This window comes from Phodopus roborovskii, unplaced genomic scaffold (assembly GCF_943737965.1).
Source record: "Phodopus roborovskii unplaced genomic scaffold, PHOROB, whole genome shotgun sequence".
NCBI lineage: Eukaryota > Metazoa > Chordata > Mammalia > Rodentia > Cricetidae > Phodopus > Phodopus roborovskii.
Genome location: NW_026126693.1, coordinates 5,343,038 through 5,362,095, shown reverse-complemented (window position 1 = coordinate 5,362,095; position 19,058 = coordinate 5,343,038). Strand labels below are relative to the sequence as shown.

Here is a 19,058-nt window from a genome sequence, read left to right as displayed (position 1 = left end):
ATGTCCTGGCTGCCATACCCCTATGGGATCAGATATGTTATGTGTATATATGGGATGATTCCTATTCTTGTAGATGATTATTTTGTATAGCTGAATAAATAATAAAGTCAATTCTGTATCAGCTGGTATAAATTCAGCAGTTTCAATATGCAAAACAACTCTGCATATTGTAAATTACTATGTTGAGAGGTTCTGTAAAATCCATTAACACCGTGAGAATAGTATGTAATTCTGACTTTTGGACAGAATCATAAGGGCTTTGAGTCATTTTAATTTTCCTGTCTTATAACCTGCCTGTTCTGATTTATTTGCATCAGTATAGAATGTAGGACCTCCAGAAATTAGTGTTCCCTTTATTGATGTAAGGGAGAATCCATTTAGTCCTTTTTTATAGCCTGAAGTCTCTTCCTTTTAGGGTATTTGTTGCTAATCTCTCCCAAGAAATCACTGCAAGCTCTTTACCAATATTCATTTTCTGCCTTGGTAAAAGGTACCACAATTTCAATTGGGTCTATTCCTGCTAATTGATTAAGTCTCCATTTCCCTTTCAGAATCAATTCAGAAACCTTGTCTTTAAATTTTTACTTTGTGTAGTAAAAATAACCATTCTAAGATATTATCTTCTCTCTGCATAAGAATTCTTGTAGGATCCAGGTGAGGGGCACATGCCTTTGATCCCAGCACACGGGAGGCAGAGGCAAGAGGATCTCTGTGACTTCAAGACCAGCCTAATCTACAAGAACTAGTTCCAGGACAGACTTCAAAGCTAAAGAGAAAACCTGTCTGGGGGTGTGGGGGGGGAGGGGAGATCCTGTAAGACAATGAGTAGAAGATAGATAAAATAACCAGAATATCATCGAGGTGTGAATCTAAGCAATCTACTTGTGCATCCTGTAATTTCTTTTCTACCAGAGCCAGTTCTCTCTCAGCCAGTTCTCTTAGCTAATAGTTTTCTTGGACTATTAAATTCTTATCACCTTGTATGGTTTGAAGTAAATTACTTAGTTCTTGAGTAGTTAATACAATTGTGGGCCATAGTCAACAGTTTTTGAGAATTGTTTAGAATTCCAGAGAAATACACAAATATAAGCATTTAAAGAATAAACAACTGTCAAGCAACGGTGGTGTACAACTTTAATCCTAGCACTAGGCAGGCAGAAGCAGGCAGATCTCTGAGTTTGAGGCCAGCCTGGTCTACAAAGTGTTCTCTTCTTAGCCACTTCCTGTGCACTCTAGAATACTTCTTCCCAACACATTCTCCTTCTATTCTCTTGTCATTTAAAAAACAACAACAAAAAAACACCCACAGAGTTAATTAGGATTGTTAGTATGTGCTTTGGTGTGCCGTGATTTACTGTGTAATGGGCCATTTCCCAGTGACTGTGCACCAGAAGAGAAATAACTTTTGTTCCTCTAGCAGCCATCAATTGCCTATTTTCACCTATGCTGGGATGTTGAGGGCAGGAACAGCACTGTACCTGCCCAGAAGACAATGTTTTACAGCACCCTCCCCATACTGCAGCTCTTCTTCCTCATTGCTCCCTGAGTCTTCAGCCCCACACCAGACTTCCTGTATCTTATAAACAAGAGGTCTGAATGATGGTGTTAATAGCTTTTGAAAATTTCTGATTTGTAGAAACATTTTAAAAATAAGTTTTTAATTTGGAAATTATTTTAAGGATTATTCTCCAGTGGAAATAATTCCAGAAAACATTGTCATTGGCACTATAGAAAGTTTGGTCTGTTTTAAGTATTTTCATTTAGTGAATTTTTGTTTGTTTTGTTTTTGGAGACAGGGTTTCTCTGTGGCTTTGGAGGCTGTGCTAGAACTCGCTCAGTAGATCAGGTTGGCTTTGAACTCACAGAGATCCTCCTGCCTCTTCATCCCAAGTGCAGAGATTAAAGCTTGCATGGGGTCTCATGTAGCCAAGGACCCAATAAGTAGCTGAAGATACATAATCTCCTGGTCATCATGACTTTAGTGTCAGGAATTTAATTTCTTGAGTGTTATTACAGGAGTGCACTGCCATACCCAATTTATTTATTTTTTAATAGTGTTGTATTAAAACTAAGGGTATTTTAAAAAATTAAATCTTCCTTTTCTGCAGTGTTGAAAATAAACATAAGGTGAGAGGTTTCCTTGAGCTTGAAAGTTCGAGTAACCTTAGCAACATAGTAAGGCCCTGTCTCAATATCAAACATAAAACAAAATCCTTTTTGAAAAGCAGCTAAACTCAACAATAATGAAATATAGTTTCATTCCCAATAGAGTAGGAAAAATAAAAAAGATGATAGTTTTGGTAGAACATGAAGGAAATTGGCACTATATACACAGCTGTGGAACTGTACGTTGGTTCAGCCAATGTACTGACTCATGCTTATTCAACATGAGCCTTAATCATTATGCTATTTACAAAAGAGCACTTTGGGGCTAGGGTGGTGGCTCATTTGGTAAAGGGCTTGTATAGGCTTAAGGGCCTGAGTTCAAATTCATACTACCCTTATATATAAAAGACCTGGTATATGATGTGTGTCTGTGATCCCAGTACTGGTGAGTCAAAGCCAAGAAGACCCTGAAGTCTTGTTGCCCAGGCTAGCCATTCAAACCAAAATGGTAAGTGCCAAGTTCAGTAAAAGAAACCAGTGTTTTGTTTTGTTTTGTTTATTTAAAAACAAATAAAAAGGTAAAGATAGGTATTTTTGAGGAATGTACCTGCTTTTGACCACTGCCGTCCACACATGTGCATATAAGTGCATGCACATCTCATGTTTGCCCAAATAAACACACACACACACACACACACACACACACACACACACACACGATAGAATCAGACACATGACTAAGTGGTTAGGAGTTGGAGGGAGGGAGGAGATTACTGCTCAGAGTATGGGATTTCTTTAGTGATGAAAATGTTCTGAATCAGATAGTGATGTTGCAATCTATAAAGCAGACTTGTGCATTTAATTTAAAACAGTTAATCACATGTGGAGATTTGAAAAATTTTAAAGATTGTTCATTTTTATTTTGTATGTATGAGTATTTTGCCTCATGTGCAGTGTGTGTGCCTTGTGCCTGTAGAGGTGAGAAGGTGACACTGAGTCTCCTGGGACTGGAGTTAGAGACAGTTGTGAGTCACATGTGCAAGCAAGCAGCTGAACCCAGGTCCTCTGACAGAGCTTTATATACCATTACGCCATCTGTCAAGGCTTGAACTTATTTTGTATAAAGTTGCTGTTAAAGATGTGTGGAGGGATTCATTTGTGTCTATGAGCATAAAATAGATCTAAAATGATGCACATTGGTTGAAAGTCTTTTTTAAAAAGTAAACATCCATCTGTGCCTATAAAATTGTATTCTAGTTTATATATGGGAATATGTGGAAAAATTCATATTTTGTGACTAAATAAGTTATGTAATAAAAGTTCTAATAAGTTCTTTCTTTTCTTACTTTACTGTGACCAGGTACTTCAAGGGTTAGATTATCTACACAGTAAATGCAAGATAATTCATACCGACATAAAGCCAGAAAACATCTTGATGTGTGTAGATGATGCATATGTGCGAAGAATGGCAGCCGAGGCTACTGAGTGGCAGAAAGCAGGTGCTCCTCCTCCTTCTGGGTCTGCAGGTGAGGGAGCTAAGCCCTCATTGCTTCAGTCTGCTTAGGGGCTGTGAGCTTTCAAAGTTATATATTGAAGACAGTTAAGTTTGATGTGTACGTATTAGGAACTTTTTCTAAGAGTTTGGTTGCTGAAAATAACTTTTTCAATAAGATGTTATAACTAATTATTTTTTACTTAATTGTTTATACTACCTTACCCTTGTCCTTTACTAAAAGACAACCTAAATTCTTAGCTGTTGATTCATCATGAGGAACATGTCATTGTGTTGTTGAAGTCTCTTGTAGAAAATATAACTTGTGTCTTGTAGCCTACCTGCAGACATTTTTCTGATTTAGGTTTCATAAAACTCTTTTCTTAAGTTGGATCCACCTCAGTTTAACTGATGCATTTGGTATTAGCTGTGAAAGATCAAGGGGTGGGGAGTGGGAAAGGGGACCAGGTCACTTGAGCATTAGCATAGTTTTTCTTCTGAATTTCATAGAATTCATTGGTGGCAGTGAATTGCTGGCCGTGCTTTCAGGGTAATCACATTGCCCTGATCACCAGATGTGCATACTAAAGGGCTAAAGGTCTGATGACTGACAGGAACTTCAGAGAGGTTGCTTTCACCTCATCTCATATGCCATTATGATGTTATTAGCTTATGCAACCAATTTACAAATGTTTTGATGCTTGTAAGGCTGACTTCCAGAGTGATTGCTGCTGTGTGCTGCACTGTGTGACTTAACTTAGTTGTATGATGTTTCCAAGTTGTTTTCAAACATAGCTGTATGTATTCTCATCTAGAATGTTCATTGCCTCATTTATAAGACACATGTCATTCTATGACAGATTTATAAACTCGTCTTCCAGTTCTTTTCCCTTCTTTCCTCCATTTTCTCAATCTTTCAGTCAGTGCTTTCAGAGAGGCTATTTTGAGGACAATAGCTTCTCCTGTGCCCTAAGAGTCAGTCCTGTGTTTGCATTATATAGATTTTTTAGAAACCTCAAAGGGTTAGGTTTTTGGAGGTGGGTAGACAGTATTGTTTCATTTTGCAAATCAGATTGTCCAAAGGTACCTGTTTTCCTCTGAATACCCATGTTGTTTTGTTTTGTTTTGTTTTAGTGAGTACAGCTCCACAACAAAAACCTGTAAGTATTTTACATGTATATTCAGCATATCAAAAGGGACTGTTCACTATTGAGCTTCACAAATTATGTAGCAAATGTTCTAATCTTTATTAATTTAGAAGTTGCCATGTTTATAAATGCTGTTTTCCCCCTCCCCCTGAAAAAGCTTGACTTCTTGCAATGGATGGGAATAGTTAAAGCTACTGCAAGACCAGTCTCTTCTTGCTCTCTGGGCTGCAAGTGGCCAGGTTCACTGATTTGCAAGGTTTTAGATCAAGTTTAAAAGAACCTTTTTAAAATTAATTCTACTTGGCCTCCAAGTATCTTATTTGCCAAAACCCTTTTAATTTTTTATAGTTAGCTGTGTAAGTGAGCATTATTTATTCTGTGAACCTCTTCTCTTAGAAGAGAATTTCAAGTCTGATGAATTGTAGCCAGAAAATCCAAATCAGTTCACTCCTGATTTAAGGATTTGGGCTTATGGGTCTATGAAACTTTAAAGGCACTCATTGCCAGTATTTTCCAAGACATATGGCTGTAACTGGAGGTCGACAAAACTGTGGCTTTTCTTTTTTTGTCTTTTTGTCTTATATGTTTATTCCTGAAAGTTCATGTTATATTGCCTGTCAATCACAGCTTGGTATTAAGAGCCAAATGCAGACAGTGCTATTGGCCACCTGTCTTGGTAGGTGTTTGTTTTTGTTATTAAGTAGTGAGAATGATTCTGGATATAGGCAGTAGTAAAGAAAGATTGCAGGAGATTCTTGCTCAAGATGCTCAGTTCTAGACTTTCTAATGGAAGTTATGCCCCTTCAAGGGGAAGACCAACAGTATGAGCACAGTCTTATCCTAAGGTAGATCTTCTGGCTGAGTTTGTGACTATAACCGAGTATGATTTGAAAAAGCAGAGTTGGAATTTGCCAGCACTTATACTTCTAAATAGTGTTTTAAGAAGAGGCACCTGACCTGTGATACTTTCTTACCATGTTGTAGATGGGAAAAATATCTAAAAACAAAAAGAAGAAGCTGAAAAAGAAACAGAAGAGGCAGGCTGAGTTGCTGGAGAAACGCCTGCAGGAGATTGAGGAATTGGAGCGAGAAGCTGAAAGAAAAACCATAGAGGAAAACATTACTGCTGCTGTACTATCCAATGAGCAAGATGATGGGTATCACCCAGAAGTGAAACTAAAGGAAGCAACATTAGAGGAGGCGGCTGAAGGAGAGAGAGCAAAGGATAATGGTTAGTACAACTGGGAGCAGAAGGGAGAGCTAATGGGTAGGTGTCCTGGAACTGCACAAAGGGCCCAGCCAGTGTACCACTGCCTTAGATGTTAAGGACAACTTTCTCTAACTCCTCGCTGGAGATTATGGGAAGCAGCCTACACACCATCTTTAAAATGTCTGCTAGGCATTATGTTAGCATTTCAAAGTAGGTTTTCAAAAAGGGAAGAAGGAAGTCCAAGAAACATATTTTTATCCTGTTAATGACGAACATTTTTTTATTTTGTGATTAACCTTTTGCCTAGCTTTAATGCACCACAAATCTTATTCTAAATCTGTATAGGAAAGGCTTTAACAAAGCAAACAAACAAACAAACAAACAAAAGGATCAGTATTCTTGCAGAGGAACCAAGTTCTGTTCCCAGCACCACTGGTGTCCTATTGCTCACAACTAATTGTGACTCCAGCTCTGAGGAGCTCAGATGCCTCTGGCCTCCAAGACCATAAGCATGTACACACACATACACACAATTTACAATGAAATTTTTAAAGATCAGGTACAGTAAACATCTTTGAGAAAAGCTGTGGGGAGGGCTTGAAATGAAAGTCCAGTTCTACTCAGCATTTTATCCCAAGAGATAACTTGTTTCTGAAAATAGAGGGCTAATTATTAAATAAGTAGAAAAGATTTAGAAAGCCATTTTGCCTTGAAAAACCAATAGACATGTTCTTTGGTATATTAGAATCTTCTATTAGCTGGGCATGATAGCATACACCTTTAATCCTAGCATTTAGGAGGGAGAGGCAGAGGCAGAGGCAGAGGCAGGTGAATCTCTTAATTTAGAGGCCAGTATGGTCTACAAAGGGAGTTTCAGATCAGCCAGAGCTACACAGAGAAACCCTGTTTGGAAAAACAAAAACAAAAAAACAAAAAACAAAAACAAAACAAAAAGCAAAGTGTCTCTTGTTGAAGAAGCTAACTAGTACTACTGTACAAGGAGAGTCGTGACTCCTAATCTTAACCCCATGTCCGCATGTTTGTTAAGGTGAAGCTGAAGACCAGGAAGAAAAGGAAGATGCAGAGAAGGAAAATGCTGAGAAGGATGAAGATGATGTTGAACAGGAACTTGCAAACATAGACCCTACATGGATAGAACCCCCTAAAGCCAATGGCCATATTGAAAATGGTCCAATTTTATTGGAACAGCAACTGGAGGATGAAGAGGATGATGAAGATGACTGTGGAAATCCTGAGGAATATAACCTAGATGAGCCAAATGCAGAGAGCGATTATACATATGGCAGCTCCTGTGAACAGTTCAATGGTGAAATGCCAAATGGACAACATAAGAGTCCAGAGTTTTCCACATCCTTGTTTTCTGGGCCCTTAGAACCTGTGGCCTGTGGCTCTGTGCTTTCAGAGGGATCACCACTTACTGAGCAAGAGGAAAGTAGCCCATCCCATGACAGAAGCAGGACAGTTTCAGCCTCTAGTACTGGAGATTTGCCAAAAAGTAAGTGTCCTTGCATCTCTCTCTGTTCTTACTGAGCAGAGTCATACCTTTGATAAACACTGTGAAAGGAGTTGGCTGAATGGGAAGAGACATTTAAATATGCACTAATCCTTTAATTTCAATACTTTCATATTCAAGAATAAAGCTTTAGAAATGTATCATGTGCTGCCAGGGTTTCTCTTACTGTGAAATTCTAACCCTGGACATTTTTCAATGATTATATAGTCAGTGATGTCAAATACTGAAACACCTTCTTCACTAACAACCTCGTAGCTTTCTAAATGTAACTATTTTCTAGCTGCTGTTGTTGCTGCTGCTGGTGATGGTGGTAGTTGTTAGTAGTAGTAGTATCTTTGGGTTTTGTTTCTATTCAAGGGAACACCTGCCAGTTTTTAGCTATACCAACAGACAAATTGAGTTTTATTCAATAGTTGTCCTTGTTTATAGAATTCTGCTTTTGGCATCTTTTTAGTTTCTTGTCTACCTGGGGCCCTATCTTCAGACTCATATTTTGGGAGAAAATGCCATGTAGCTAATTGCTGAATAACTTAAGGAAGGATAACTGGATATCATTAGATGATGCCCATTATGACCATTGATGGAAAAGTTCAGAATCCTCCTCTGCCCTCTACTGCCAATAGTGTTTTTAACACATGGCAAGTAATTGAGCCAGCCCAATAAGTAGGCAAAAGACTCTGAAGCCTCCTTAAGTTCCAACAGGCCAGCCCCTTTGTTCCTCACTAGTTGTAATTGACTGTCCTTGTTTGTGCTTTGCCCACTCTTGGTCTGTCCAAGGAGTGGTAGAGTTCACATAGAATAGATACAGCTTCATTTCTGGGCAATGACACTAGTGACTTGTATCTTCTCTGCTTTTACTGTTTTTGTTGCAGCTTGAAATTCACACATTTACACATTCATATACAAAATTCTTCATTCAATAGCTAATGTTATTTTTTGCATGATAGTTTATAACAGTGCCTTTAAATATAGGAAATTGAATCCTAGAACCTAAGTCATGGGACTTCAGTTTCTTAGCCTCTTTGTGCCTCAATTTCTTCTATTAAAGGGAAGTGATGATCACATTTAGTGTTGTTACTGTTGAAGAAAATGCTATATATTAAATTGTGTGAAAAAAGTCAATACATATATTTTGGTTGTTTAAAGTCTCCTAAAAGGCATACTTTTTACTGCTATGCCACATTGGTAGTATCTGAGGCCCACGCACAGTGGACAACTCTTAAGATGGAGGTTTCTGTCTCCCCATGTCATCCCCAAATAAGTACAGAAGAGATATATTAATTATTAAACTGTTGGCCAATGGATAGGGCTTCTCACTTGCTAGCTCTCTCTTAATTATTAACCCATAACTACTAATCTATGTATTTCTACACATGGCCTTATCTTACCAGAGAATGCCTGGTGCATCCTATCTTTCCAGTCTCTACATGGCAACTCATGGTGGCCTCTCTGTCCATCATTCTCCTCACCTCTTCTATCTTCCTGCCTGTATTGGCCAATCAGTGTTTTATTCATCAACCAGTAAGAGAAATATATATACAGAAGGACATCCCTCATCACAGTTCAGCATAGTCTTGCTAATACCTCATGGGTCTTAGTTCCTTGTTTTATTTCAGTTACCACATTATTATTCATTCATGAATAATAACGTAGGGTAGGTAGGTATAGGTTAAGGCTTGAAAAGAAAAGAAAAATGCTTATGAAAATGTTACGAGTAGGTTTTCCCCGCCGCCAGTCCCACAGCTGCACCAGCCCCAAATAACATACAGAGACGCTGTATTTGATATTATGCTGTTGGCCTGTTACTTATTTCTTATTGGCTAGCTCTGTCTTAAGTATTAACCCATTTCTATTAATCTAAGTATTTCCACGTGGTCTCAAGAGGGGGCCAGCGGTTCTGCTCTCTCCAGTCTCTCCAATGTTGACTCCTTCCTACTACTTCCTCAAATCTTCCTTGTCTCCTAGTCCCGCCTATCTTGCTTTCCTATTGGCCAACAGTGCTTTATTCATTAACCAGTATGAGAAACATATTTATAGAATAATATCTCCCATCACCTCCTCTTTTCTGTCTGAAAAAAAAAAAGAAGGGTTTTAACCTTAACATAGCAAAATATATCACACAACACTTATCAAATAAGAATCACAGTTAACAATATTTAGTCCATTAACATTTAGTAAGATTTAAAGAAATATTTCATCATTTATCCTATCTTCCTGAGTCTAAAGTCATATATGTAACTTATCTTTAATCCTAACTAATGAACTATAACCATAACTATCTGTCTTCAACTCCATCAAAGACCACAGAAGGATAATACATAAATTCTAGAATGACAGAGACAACTTACTGCCTGGTCAATCACCTGAAGTTCTTCTGTAATCTTCCATCTTCAGCCCATAGGCCATAGTGTGTCTGGCAGACTCTTCAGCAAAGCAGGAAAGTTTAAACTGTCTACCTGTATTGGTAGTTTGTCAGTCACTTTTCTCTGTGTCCTGCAAACTGTCTGGCAGACGCTTCCATGAAGCAGGAACTGTAGCAATGTCCATCTTGAATCAGCAGTCACTTTCCTGTGTGTCCTGCATGTTCAGTTTATATAGCATAAAGTCAAACAGTCCAAACAAGAGCAATATCTTGCCCAAATGGCTAGCCTTGCCATATTGAAAGTAAACTCCATAACGAGTTTCTTCAATGTCCATCTTCCTTTTTGATGCAGGTGGTGTTGCCAGGAGCATTTATGTCTCGCTGTCAAGAAAAGCCCTAAACCATTTTAAATGCCATATTCTGTAGATCTTTGAAAAGTTTGAAGAATGCCTATTTATCTCAAATACATGTCTGTATATCTAGTAATCTTAACTAACTTAACTATAAGATCTGACTATCATTGGTACTATCTATAATGTGTATTGAATTACACGTTTCTAAATGAGCTATATAAACACAATACCTAAACAAAAGGAGAAATATACATATTACAAAATTGACCTTAAGTTGTATCAATAAATAAAAATCCATTCCAAAATATTCATATCTATACAATAATCCTCTTTTTACCTTTAAAAAGATATTGGTTGTGGTCATTAACCATTTATAACTAACCCTATTTAAATGAAAACAAACACTTATAAACAATATTTGGGAATTTGGGTGTCATTCTCTCCAAACTGCTTCCTGCTGGTAGGGGACGCTGTCATGGGGATCCTAAGAAGATGAAGAAATCCTGGTTGTAGTCTGCATGACTGGCTTGTCCCAGCTGTTTTAAATGTTGGATCACCTGGAATGCTATTTCAGGGGGTCTGGCTTGATCAAATCACATTAGTCTGGAAGAAACCCAGCTTTTCATTTTCTGTGGAAACATAAATACAAGTCATTTTCCCCAGTAACTTGTCCTTAGACTTAAATTTTGAAGTCAAAGCATTTTTAAAATATATAAATTGGATTGGTCCAACAGCATTTGTTTTAACAGTTGTTATTTTCTCAGTAGTCAAACGATACAAAGACAATATAATACCTTACAGTATCCAGATTCTCCTCATCTTTACATGGCTTTTTATTACTCTGTTTCTTTTACTTCTATTTTTTCTTTTTTTGAGACAGGGTTTCTCTGTGTAACTTTTCTCTGTCCTAGAATTCACTCTGCATACCAGATTTACTTTGCAATCACAGAGATTTGCTTGCCTCTGTCTCCTGAGTGTTGGGATTAAAGGCAAGTGCCACCACACCTAGCTCCTCTCTCTCTGTCTTTTTAAAACAAACCATTTTATTCTTTTTCTCTCCTAAGCCTATGTATATTTTAAAACACACTGTAAACCTTTAGCTTTTTCTTAATGTGAATCTGTCTTTACTATAAATCTTTATCTTTTTCTTGCCATGAGTCTTTTATCTGGTAAACAACAACATTGCTAAAATGAAATCCACAGTTTTAGCTGCAGTCTATTCAAGATTGCGGCGGCTATTTTACCGCCAGAACTGAGAGCTGTGCTCCCTGCCTTGGTCTATGCTGCCATTCAGCAGCATGTTGCCGGCTTGGAGATGTGGTCACTGCCATTGCTAGCTCTCGTACACACCAATGAATTGATAGCAGTGCTTCTTAAAAGCTGTGCAGTTTTTTGCGGCTTATGCTGAGTCAGGAAATCTCCCTTAAAAGAGCTGTGCAAATCTCTGCTTGTCTCTAGCAAAACAATTTAACTGAGAAACATGCCTGTCTTTGTTCTTTTGTTTCTAAAACCATTTTTATTAGCTTTTCTGAGTTTTAAGTTCTTATTAGCCACATTGCAGCGCCATATGTTAGGAGTAAGGTTTTTCGCAGGTCTGGTCCCACCGCCACGCCAGCCCCAGTTAACACACAGAGACTTTGTATTTGATATAATGCTGTTGACCAGGTATTAATTTCTTATCAGCTAGCTCTGTCTTAAATATTAACCCATTTCTATTAATTTAAGTACTTCCTCATGGTCTTATCTTACTGGAGAGAGCTGGCATCTTCTCTCTACGTCCTCCATCTTTTTTATCATTTGTAGTGAGTGAATAAAGAAGGGTTCTAATTTAGGCAAAATCTAAAACCCCATTGTAGGAAGTTAGTTTAACTGAAAACTCATAGTTTCATATAAAGAGCACTTGCACACTGTGAGAGAGTTAGTTTTATCTTGGACTGAGGGGAGTAACTCATAATTGGGCCCCACCATCCATCTCCCCGCAGTAGCCCCTGCCTTTCTCATTTGCAGTTTCCGCTTGCTTTGTTGTTCCTTTGGCTCAATCCCTGTTCATTCATTCAATAACTACTGAGTCACAGCAGCAAGAGTGACTCACAGTGTGCAGGTCTGCTATAGATCTTAGCTACAACATGCCCGTATTGTGTTGATTGTCCCATCTTTTCCATACACCCTGTATGGAGGTTTTTGTAAATTTGACACAAACAAGTCTCCTTGGAAGAAGGAACCTTAGTTGAAAATTGCTTAGTCAAATTGTCCTATGGGCATGTCTGTGGGACATCTGTGGAACATTTTCTTAATTAGATTGATGTGAGATGGCTAATCTTACTGTGGGTGATGCCACCCCTGGGCAGTATTAGAAAGTTGAGCAAACTTTGTGGAATAAGTCAGTAAGCAGCATTCCTCTATGGTCTTTGCTTCGGTTTCTGCTCTGGGTTCCTACTTGAATTCCTACCCTGACTTCCCTCAATTATGGTCTGTAATATAGAATTATAAGCCATAAAACCCCTTTATTCTTCCAAGTTGGTTTGTTCAGTGCTTTATTATAGCAGTAGAAGAAAACCAGGACACCCTTGCCAGCCCCTTCTCAAAGTAGGATTCTCCTCGCCTTGGCCCTAAGGGACAGATCATTTCTCGGCTTTATTTCTGTGTATTGTCTCCACCTGCCATTCCTGACTTCCCTCCATATTAGTCTTCCAGGTTTCTCCTAGAGTTTTACATCATGCTAATGAGACTAATTATCTTGTTCCTAATTCTTCATGTGGTCCATGTGCACAAATACACAGATATTTGTGTGACCTCCCTCTACAGTATATAAATGTAAAATGTAAAAAGAGAAAAAAAATTTTCAGTATCACTTTCTCAGCCATCTCTCTTAGTTTTGTTTTTCTTTGTTGCATATCTGGTTTTCTGAAATGTTAATATGAATTGTTTCTATGCTTACATTATCGCCTTCTCCATCATCCCCCCCTTTTTTTTATTTTATTTATTTATTTTGAGATCAGGTTTCTCTCTGTAGCCCTGGCTATCCTGGAATTCACTCTGTAGGCCAGGCTGGCCTCGAAATGCCTCCAGAGTGCTGGGATTAAAGGTGTGAGTAACCACTGCCTGGTTATTACTGGCTGTATTTCCAACCAGTATATGACATGAGTTTGCTAATTCTGTTTTGTTTGTTTGTTTTGTTTTGTTTTTCAAGAGGGTTTCTCTGTAGTTTTCAAGGCTGTCCTGGAACTAGCTCTTGTAGACCAGGCTGGTCTCGAACTCACAGAGATCTGCCTGCCTCTACCTCCCGAGTGCTGGGATTAAAGGCATGAACCACCAACGTGCAGCTGAATTTGCTAATTCTAGTGTTTCTTTTTACTGTGTCCTGGCACCATAATGGGCCTTGGTAAGTGTTTGTCAAAGGAATGGGTCAGATATTGCCATTAATTGTTACAGTTCTGCCACTTTCTTTGTTCTATTTCTGACCCTCATTTAGAGAGAGAGAGAGAGACTGTTTTTGCCTTTATTTTAGGATGTTTTTGAACATGTAGTGCATAGCACAGGACTGGCAGCTGTCTCATCACCTACTATATTGCTAGACAAGAGAGATCAGATTTTGAGAAAGTGGCTTAAAAATACCAGTACCTCCTTAAAAAACCTGACATTTTTATTCATGCTCTGGTTAGAGGCAGAGGAAAGTTAGCAGATTTTCATTTCAGAAGTCAGAGAGTGCCAGTAAGTCATCTGTGTTTAGCATCATCAGAAAGACAAGGTATGACAAGTCACTGTGAGTGACTAAATAAATATACGGAAGCAGTGTGAGTCCAGGCACACTTAAGAATGAGTTTGTAGCAGGCGTGAGTACATTTGTGTTCATGTGGGCTTTTTGTGTGCTGCAGTCAGGTCTCTCCCCTCATATGAAAACTGGCACATTTGAGAAAGAAAATCAGAGAGACACGCAGTATATATACATCCTGTTGTGTACTTATACAATTAAGTTATTAAAATAAATTACCTATGATTGTTTAAGACACCCTGGAACTAGAGGATAATAGAGTGTTACCAGATTTAGTTTAGTGAGTAAGCTGTGTTTAAACACATGGTAATGTTGTCTTCAGTCAATTTCCTTCAATTCACTTGAATCATACAGCTTTTGGAGGTGTCTTTAAAGATAACCACAAGGAGAGATTAGTAGATTATGAATTACCTGCTTCCCTGGTACCTTGACATCTGCCAACCCAGCTCCCTAGTATCAAGTCTAGCACTGAATATCTGTGTAGCTTCTTCAGGTGCCTGCTCACTCATTGACCCTAAAGCAAAATCAAGTCTTGGCCAATCAGCCAGATACCGTTCTGACTTGAATATGTGTGTATTGTATTTTCTTTGGGGGCAGAAATTGTTCCTTTTCATTCTTTTCTGAAAACAATCTCAATGAATTTGTCATTTGCTAGGCTTACAATTCACAGGTATGAAACTGATTTGGATAAAATTAAACAGAACTGTTCTTGACACTGGCAGTGTGTGTGTGTGGGGGGGGGGTAATATGAGGTGTGTCTTATCTAGTCACTCATCTATCTGTTGGTCAGTATACTGTGCTTATCATGAACCAACAGTGTTCTTACTCTTTTCCACATTTTGCCTTCTCTTTTAAGTTATTCTGCTTCTTTCAATATTGTTATTTTCTGAATTTCTGTGGGTGGTGGTGGTGGTGGTGGTGGTGGTGGTGGTGGTGGTCGTCGTCGTCGTGGTCTTCTCCTCCTCTTTTCCTTAGCTCCTATCTATTCTTTGATAAGACCCACTCTGAGTAGCCATCTTTACTCAGGGATGTAGGCATAATGCAAGTATCAAGAAGAAAACCTTTCTGCCTGTCTGGCCCAAGCTGATTCACATGAGAGTTCAGTGGCCAGAGTTGAGACTGTAGCCTTCCTCTGGATTATCTGGATGGTTTAGGTCTTGGTACCCTACTACAGTCTGCCCTGCTATTAGAAGTCTGGCCTTTCTTCCTCTATGGGGTTTACCAATAGACTGAACCCCCTCAAGCACTGTAGTTCCTCAGTTCAGTACTCACTAAAGCAGCTTAGTTCACACAAGCATCAACTTGGCATGAACAAAATGACTCCCCAACACTGACATTAATGTTCTGCAGTGAGTTGAGTTTTCTGTTTAGACTATAGATTTCATTTCAAAATGACCAAAAACCCTGAGCATGTAAGGGCTCAGATTAAGTACAAAGTTGAACGTGCTGATCGTCCCATAACTACTTTCAGCATAGTTATGGGTTAGCTGAGAACTTTTCTGAAGCCAGTAACCCTGATCCTAGGCCTGCTGTAGAGACTCCTTCTGGATGGGTCATCCTAAAGTTGAGTTATCTGAGCTGACAATGGCCCTCCTCAACTTGTCAGAACACTGGTTTGCATCTTCCTGTCCAAAAACCAAGCCATAAAAGATTAACCCTTGCCTATAATCTAAATTTGCTAATCAGTTGTCATCTAACCATGATGTTTTTGAGTGTTCAGTTGAGGAAGCTGGAGTAGGGTATGATCTCAGTGTTGAGGTGGTATTCATGATTGCATGGCATTGGTGAACTACATAGTGCTCAGTAGCAGTTGGTTACCTGTGTTTGTCTTTATGTGGTTTTAGTGTTTCACCAGTGGTTCAACCTGCAGGATTCTAGGCTTATCCTAGAGGCTGTACATGGCAAACATTGTGTTCACACATGCAAACCTCTTGTCCCTTTTGCTAACTATCTTGCTGCTTGTGCATGGCAGCAAAAACCCGGGCAGCTGACCTATTGGTGAACCCTCTGGATCCACGGAATGCAGATAAAGTCAGAGTTAAAATTGCTGACCTGGGAAATGCTTGTTGGGTGGTAAGTAGAGTTTTCTTTCTACATTTTAATCATGATATTGTAAGAGAAGATGTTTTTTCTAAAAAAACAAACAAACAAACAAACAAAAAACAATATATATCACCTTTATTCCTTTCCAGCATAAACATTTCACAGAGGACATCCAGACACGTCAGTATAGGTCCATAGAGGTTCTGATAGGAGCTGGCTACAGCACACCTGCAGACATCTGGAGTACAGCTTGCATGGTAAGAATACCTTTGACACTCTTCTTCCCTGGAAATGAATCTTCTTGATGGGGTACAGTCTTGCTGAAGATGTGCATTATCTAAAATGGGGGCGGATGAGATTGTGCCTGGGTATTGTAAGCATTGGAAGAATTCTCAGATGTGTTTGAGGTATAGTCTTGTGACAGGTGGTCTCTTCTTTGGGCTCCGTGAAGCCCTATGCCCCAAGAATCACACTTCATTCGAGGAATTGCTTTTAGTCTCTGGAAGTTTTCATGTGTTTCAGGCTCCCTGTTACATTATAAGGTAAAGTCAAAGCCCTTCTCACAGGAGCAGGGTGACTGTACTTAAGTTTGTACCACTGGAAGGTGGCCTCGTCCAGAGGTTCTGACTCTTGAGATTTTTCCATCTGCTAGTGCACAGTTTTTTTTTTTTTTTTTTTCTAACTCAGATGCAGAGAGAGTTCTTCCTTGTTTTTGGCATGTACTGGCTCTTCTGAGACAGCATTGATGGTATAGACTCCCTTAGCTTGAGTCTGTTTCTCCACAACACAGTGATGCTTTCCTGGAGGCAGCAGGAATATCCCTTTGACTTGGACATTCTAAGTTTTTGTCTTTGTAAGCTAAACCCAGACTCATCACACATCATGCACACAGGTACACATGTGTATGTAGCTGCGTGTACACATGCATGTAGAGGACAGAGGTCATACTTGGGTGTTATTCTTCAGCCACCCATCTTGTTTTCTCATTTTCTATCTCATTTTTCTAGAGCTCTTGATTTGGTTAGGCTGGCTGGCAATGAGCCCCAGGGCTCTTTTGTGTCTTCCTTTCTAATAATGGTTTACAAGCCTGTGCTGCCATGCCTGGCCTTTCTGTGAGTTCTGGAGATCAAACTCATGGCTTGCATGGCAGACACTTTAACAACTGAGCCATTACTTCAGCTCAACATCTTTTTATTTGCTCCATTTTTGAAATGTAGTCCAGACTGGTCTCAAAACTCATCTTCCTGAGTGCCGAGATTACTGACATAGCTACTGTTACTAGTCTTTTGTGCATCTTGTTGCCATTTGCTCTAATTTGTGAATTGGTAAGCATGAGTAGTCCCTCACCTATGAGCTAATACCAGTTTGTCTTTTATTGAGTATCCAGCCAGTTCAGCACATTTTTCTCAGCGGGCTTTTTGTTGTTGTTTGGTAGAAAAGGTGGCATGTGTGTTCGTGGAGCTTCCAGTGCTACCATGCTTATCCTATAGTATTAAGGTTAGTGTATTTAGTCCTAGGATACAGCCCAGAGGTTCATGCCCACTAGCCACGTATTCTTACAGTTGATTCATGTCCTCAGATCTTGTACTAGCTTTTTAAAGAAATTCTCTTTGGATAGCTGAGTGAAAGGGTTCCTGTGCAAGGCTTAGTGCTCACCTTCTGAAAGGGAGGGAGGAGGAAACAGGATAAATATGATGGCTACCTGTTGTTCAGAACTTAATTTAATCATTGTCTTGAAACTTCTGCATTTTACATCCAGTGCTGATATTAACCATTTAAAAATTTTTGGCTAGGTGTGGTGGCACAAACACCTTTAGTCCCAGCCCTTGGGAGGCAGAGACAGGTGAATCTCTGTCAGTTCCAGGACAGCCAAGGCTAGACAAAGAAACCCTGCCTTGAAAAACCACATGCACACACGCACACACATGCATGCACCCACAAATGTATGTATGTATGTATGTATGTATGTATGTATGTATGTGCTATTATGCATGCATGGTGCCTGTGGAGGTCAAAAGAGAGTGTCTCATCCCATGCGACTAGTGTTACCACAGAGCTGCCATGGGTCCTCTGCTGGTCCTGGGTCCTCTGCAATAGCAACACATACTCTTAACTGCTGAGCAATCTCCCCAGTCCAATGTAAAAAGCATTTTGTTAAGCAGATGATGCTGGGTGATATGAGAAACATGAGATGCTTTTCATCTTTCAAGTAGTTATCACTATCTGAAATGATTGATGTGCCCTGGCCAGACATGAAACACCATGCCTTCCTAGACTCTTTCTTGTTGTAGTAATTACAGAAAATAAATTTAAAATTATTAAAAACTTTTGTTTTTCAAAAAGAACCTAAAATCCAGTTTTTAGTGTTTGCAAGAAGCTACCATCCCTGTGCTAGTTCCTTGCTCTTGAGGATGTGTTTGGAGAGGCCTTTGCTTTGCAGTGTGAGGGTAGTGGGAAGTGGAGGCTAAAGTCATTGAGAAATAGAGCTCCTTGAAAGGATGGGCTGTATGTGCTTGGGCAGTATGTGTCTCCCATTTCAGGCTGTGGAAAGGCCAATTTCTGTTTGTCCTCAGCAATACAGAAGGCCGTGTGCCTAGGATGCTGTGGGTCAGGCTCTGAGAACTCTTTGAACCCTGAGATCTTATGCTTCAAATTTTGGATATAAGTTTCTAACTTTGGATGTTAAATTTGATGATATGAACCAGATAAACAGGGCATCACAGGTATGTGGATAAAAGTTGAGCTGTTAGTTTACTCCCATAAGATTTTTTCCTGTACTCTATGTTGTCTTCTGCCCACTTACCATGTTCTTATTGTAAACAGTGTTTGTAGTTGAATACATCATGGGATGACAAGGGGATGTATTCTGTCTCCTTTTGTCTCCTTTCAAGAGACTGCTTCTGATCTCAGTGCTGCTGGGGTTACTTAGAGATTTATTTCAGTCTAGTGGCTGAGATATGGGTACTTTTCAAAGGAACAAGCCTTTGTTCCCTCCCTGCAAGGTTGTGACTAAGGTTACTTGTTCTTCCTAGAGAACA

At 39.2% G+C, this 19,058-nt stretch overlaps 1 protein-coding gene across 1 annotated transcript in view; it reads left to right on the top strand.

The window, feature by feature from the left end:
• The window catches only part of Srpk2 (SRSF protein kinase 2), a 208,237-nt gene that overhangs the window by 176,395 nt on the left and 12,784 nt on the right, over positions 1-19,058 (top strand). Inside the window, exons 8-13 of the mRNA XM_051174834.1 lie at positions 3,467-3,632; positions 4,733-4,758; positions 5,731-5,977; positions 7,005-7,472; positions 15,950-16,050; positions 16,170-16,277. Of these exons, the coding sequence (XP_051030791.1) occupies positions 3,467-3,632; positions 4,733-4,758; positions 5,731-5,977; positions 7,005-7,472; positions 15,950-16,050; positions 16,170-16,277 (1,116 nt within the window). The remainder of the gene's footprint in view (positions 1-3,466; positions 3,633-4,732; positions 4,759-5,730; positions 5,978-7,004; positions 7,473-15,949; positions 16,051-16,169; positions 16,278-19,058) is intronic.